This window comes from Carlito syrichta, unplaced genomic scaffold (assembly GCF_000164805.1).
Source record: "Carlito syrichta isolate Samal-C Ts95f unplaced genomic scaffold, Tarsius_syrichta-2.0.1 Scaffold160745, whole genome shotgun sequence".
In the NCBI taxonomy this organism is placed as follows: Eukaryota; Metazoa; Chordata; class Mammalia; order Primates; family Tarsiidae; genus Carlito; species Carlito syrichta.
In genome coordinates this window covers 6,020-9,651 of record NW_007104841.1, presented here as the reverse complement: position 1 = coordinate 9,651, position 3,632 = coordinate 6,020, and the positions used below count along the sequence as shown (strand labels likewise).

Genomic DNA, 3,632 nt, shown 5'->3' with positions numbered 1-3,632 from the left:
CCCCCAAGCCGATCCCGGGTTGTCTGTTTCCTGCCTGGCCTCACCCCGAAGGTGAGCCCGGGACAGTCCGTGGCCCCCCACAGGGACGCAGAAAGCCCTTGCGGAGTGGCGAGCGAGTGACCTGGGCTTCCTCCTCCCCAGGTCCAGCTGGGAGCTCCCTGACCTCCAGGAGGGCAAGATCGAGGCCATCAGCGACTCGGACGGGGTCAACTACCCCTGGTACGGCAACACCACGGAGACGTGCACCATCGTGGGCCCCACCAAGAGAGACTCCAAGTTCATCATCAGCATGAACGACAACTTCTACCCCAGCGTCACGTGGGCCGTGCCGGTCAGCGAGAGCAACGTGGCCAGACTGACCAGCATCTACCGGGACCAGAGCTTCACCACGTGGCTGGTGGCCACCAACACGTCCACCAACGACATGATCATCCTGCAGACCCTGCGCTGGCGCATGCAGCTCAGCATCGAGGTGAACCCCACGCTGCCCCTGGGCCAGCGCGCCCGGCTGCGGGAGCCCGTCGCCCAGGACCAGCCCAAGGTCCTGACCAAGAACGAGCCCATCCCGCCCAGCGCCCTGGTCAAGCCCAACGCCAACGACGCGCAGGTCCTCATGTGGCGGCCCAAGTACGGGCCGCCGCTGGTGGTGATCCCGCCCAAGCACCGGTGACGGCCGGGGCCGCCCACCGGGTCAAGCTCCCAAATAATAAGCCCGCTCAAAACGACCCCGGCGCGCTCCTCCGTCCTTCAGCGAAATACAACCATTCTACCTTCCCCAGCGGGCGGATCTCACTGTGCTAAAGCCCCTGGGACGGCCTCCCCCTGTCCTCACAGGGAGGCAGGGAGGCCCAGGCGGGACCGACAGACCCCACCCACGTGCGCCCTTCGGGGCCACCTCTGGTTTCTTCTTCTCTCACGATTCCAGCCATCCCCTTGCACCGGGTTCCCCGAAACGCCGCTTTTTCCGTTCTTTTTTCTCTCTTCGGTTTTTTCTTTTCTTGACTCCTCTTCAAAGGTTCAGGGGCGGGAGGAGGGGGAGCTGACGGCGCGGCCGGCCCAGGCCTGGGATCCGAGAGGCTGGCTCGCGCTGCCGAGGGCTTGTCGGGCGCGGCCGGCCCCCCATCCAGCCCCCTCAAACCCCGACATGCGGCCTTACGTAGACTTGCTTTGCCAAACTTTTGCCTTAAGCTGAATTTAAAGGAAGAAAATGAAACAGAGAGAGAAAGCAGGATCTCTTTTCTACTAGACTTTCATCTTCTGCCAGAGGTGGGGGGGAGCTGGGTCAGGGATGGGAGGGGTCCCGAGCCCTTCTTCCCGGGTGTCTCCGGAGAGGACCCAGGAGAGAGATTTAGACCCGAAACCAGCTGTTCCTCCTTCTGTTCCACCAGAATCAAAGCCCCTTCTCTCCTTCCCCAGGTAGAACCCTGTCCATCCTGCCCGTGGAGGGGGGCTGTGAACTCTGGCAGGGGGCGGGGAGGGGGGAGTCTCCTCCCCTTTTTCTCAGCAGCCTTAACTTGCTTGGGTGGTCCTGGGAGCTCTGGGTCGGGGGATCCTCGTCCTCTCGGTCCTCAGGTCCCACCGCGGATGGGTCCCTGGCCGGCCCCTAAGTGTGTGGCTTTTCCCCTCCCATCTGCTCTGGCCCCAGACGCCTGGGGGGCTCAGCCATCAGGGTCACCAAGACGCAGCCCCCGTTGCGGTCTAAAGGTGAGGAAGGTACACGTGTCCCTTCTTGCCCGGCATTTTAAGACTTGAATCCGGCGGGCCCTGGCCCCGTGGCTGGCTGGCCGCCCTCCCGTGTACTGCAAAGGCGCCCAGACAGGGCCCATTCTCAGGGGGTGATGTCACTCCCAGGGGGTGGGGGTGGGGGACTGCAGACAGGCTCTGGGGTCCCCATTCAATCAGGGTCCCGGGCTGGGAGGACGGAGGGGGCCCACAGTCGAGAAGAGACAGGGCTGCTCTGGGGGCTCCGTGTCAGGCGGGGACAGGCGTCCGGTGGCCAGTCCCTGGGGCCGACCCTGCCTCGGACCCAGGCCCCTGGAGTGCGCGTGCATACTTGGCCCTGAGCAGGGTCAAGGTTCCAAGCAATGTCAGCCTTGGGGCTGCTCCCGGGAGCGATCTCCCCGCTCCCCGCCACAGCCACACCACTGGCACACAGACTAATGATCAAGCACAGAAAACCGTCCGATGAGAAAAACAATCCGTTTCTGCTACAGATGAGCCACTTGTCGGAGTCTCTGTGACAACGTGGGGGGCTGTGGGCGCCAAGTTCTCCTCCTCGCCCACGTGACATCGTGTTTGTTCAAGGGGTGCTTCACGTCCGTCCATCTCTGCCGTCGGTCTTCGATCGGGCTCGTGCCCGGAGGCTGTCCTGGGCCCTGCTGGGCTGGAGCGGCCGGCGTGGTGCTCAGGGGGCCCTGGGTGGGGGGCACGACTTCCCCCAGGTTCCCCTTTGGGAGTGTGAAGGCCGGGCCGCCCAGAGAGGCCAGAGCCTTGAGTCGGGGGAGCGGCAGTGGGGTCCCAGCGGCACCTCTGAGCCCGGGCCGGGGAAGGGACAGCTGGGGCTTGGCCTCCCGACTACAGAGGCTCCTCTCCACAAGTCTTTGTTGCACTAAAGCAGGGGACAGGGGCCTGGAGGGGTCAGGAGGTGGGGTCCTCGGGCTGGGCTGGGTCATGCCAAGGAGTTCTTCCTGGAGGCGGGGCTCGGGAGCAGACCGGGACAGGGCTGAACCGCCCTGGCGCAAAGGAACCCCTGGACCCCCATTTTCTGAGTGTGGCAGACGCTCGAGGCAGGGGCCAGCACCCCTTCCCCGCATGCCCGGCCCCCAGCCCACCTGCTCCCTGACATCTCCCTACCCGATGCTCCTTTCTCTCTACGCCTCCTGTCTCGCCCAAGACAGGGCTGGGAGACCCCGGGAAGGCTGCAGGTCCTGCAGGGACACTCAGCCTAGCTCAGGGCGGGTCCCTCGCCCTCCTTCCTCATTGGTCGCAGACCTCCCTGGCTTCCTGCCCGAAGCCTGATGTCTCTGTTAGCACCCCCCAGCCCCACCCGGGCGTGAGCACTCACGCACTCCTTCCAGCAATAAGAACCGTCCTTGGTCGTGGAGAGTACTGTGACACAAACCAGTGCACTTACCAGGAGGCACAAGACTCTTGAAGAAAATGTCAAGTGAACCTCTTTTTTTTTAAGAAAAAGAAACATATTCATAAAGAAATAAAATGTAATTTTAAAGTAGGCTTGGCTGGTATCTGGATGTTTCGGAGTGGCACGCTGGGGTGGGCGGCCCCGTGGTGCTGGCCGTGGGGGTCAGCGAATTGGGGGCGGAAGGATGGGCTGAGGTCCGGGAAGGAGTGGCTCTGGGATTGCAGTTTTACACCCAGAAGCACTCCACCTGAGGCCTGCCTGGAGGAGGGGCAGGCTGGGAGGTTGAGCTAGGAACGGGGGGCAGCTTGGCTTTTTGGCAAATAGTAGAAACCGCAGAAACCCCCGCCGGGTGTCATGGTGGGAGCCCGGAGTCCCAGCTACTTGGGAGGCCGGGGCAGGAGGCCCACGTGAGCCCAGGAATTCGAGACCGGCCTAGGCAATCTAGCGAGACCCCATCTGTGCAAAAAAACCCACAAAAATTAGGCGGGCT

The 3,632-nt window shown here is 63.3% G+C and overlaps 1 protein-coding gene across 1 annotated transcript in view; it reads left to right on the top strand.

Moving 5' to 3' along the window:
• Nucleotides 1-723, top strand: part of LOC103252470 (protein FAM78A) — a 3,485-nt gene extending 2,762 nt beyond the window's left edge. Inside the window, exon 2 of the mRNA XM_008051090.2 lies at nucleotides 142-723. Coding sequence (XP_008049281.2) covers nucleotides 290-670 — 381 coding nt within the window. The 5' untranslated portion in view covers nucleotides 142-289 and the 3' untranslated portion in view covers nucleotides 671-723. The remainder of the gene's footprint in view (nucleotides 1-141) is intronic.
• Nucleotides 724-3,632: the final 2,909 nt, after the last annotated feature.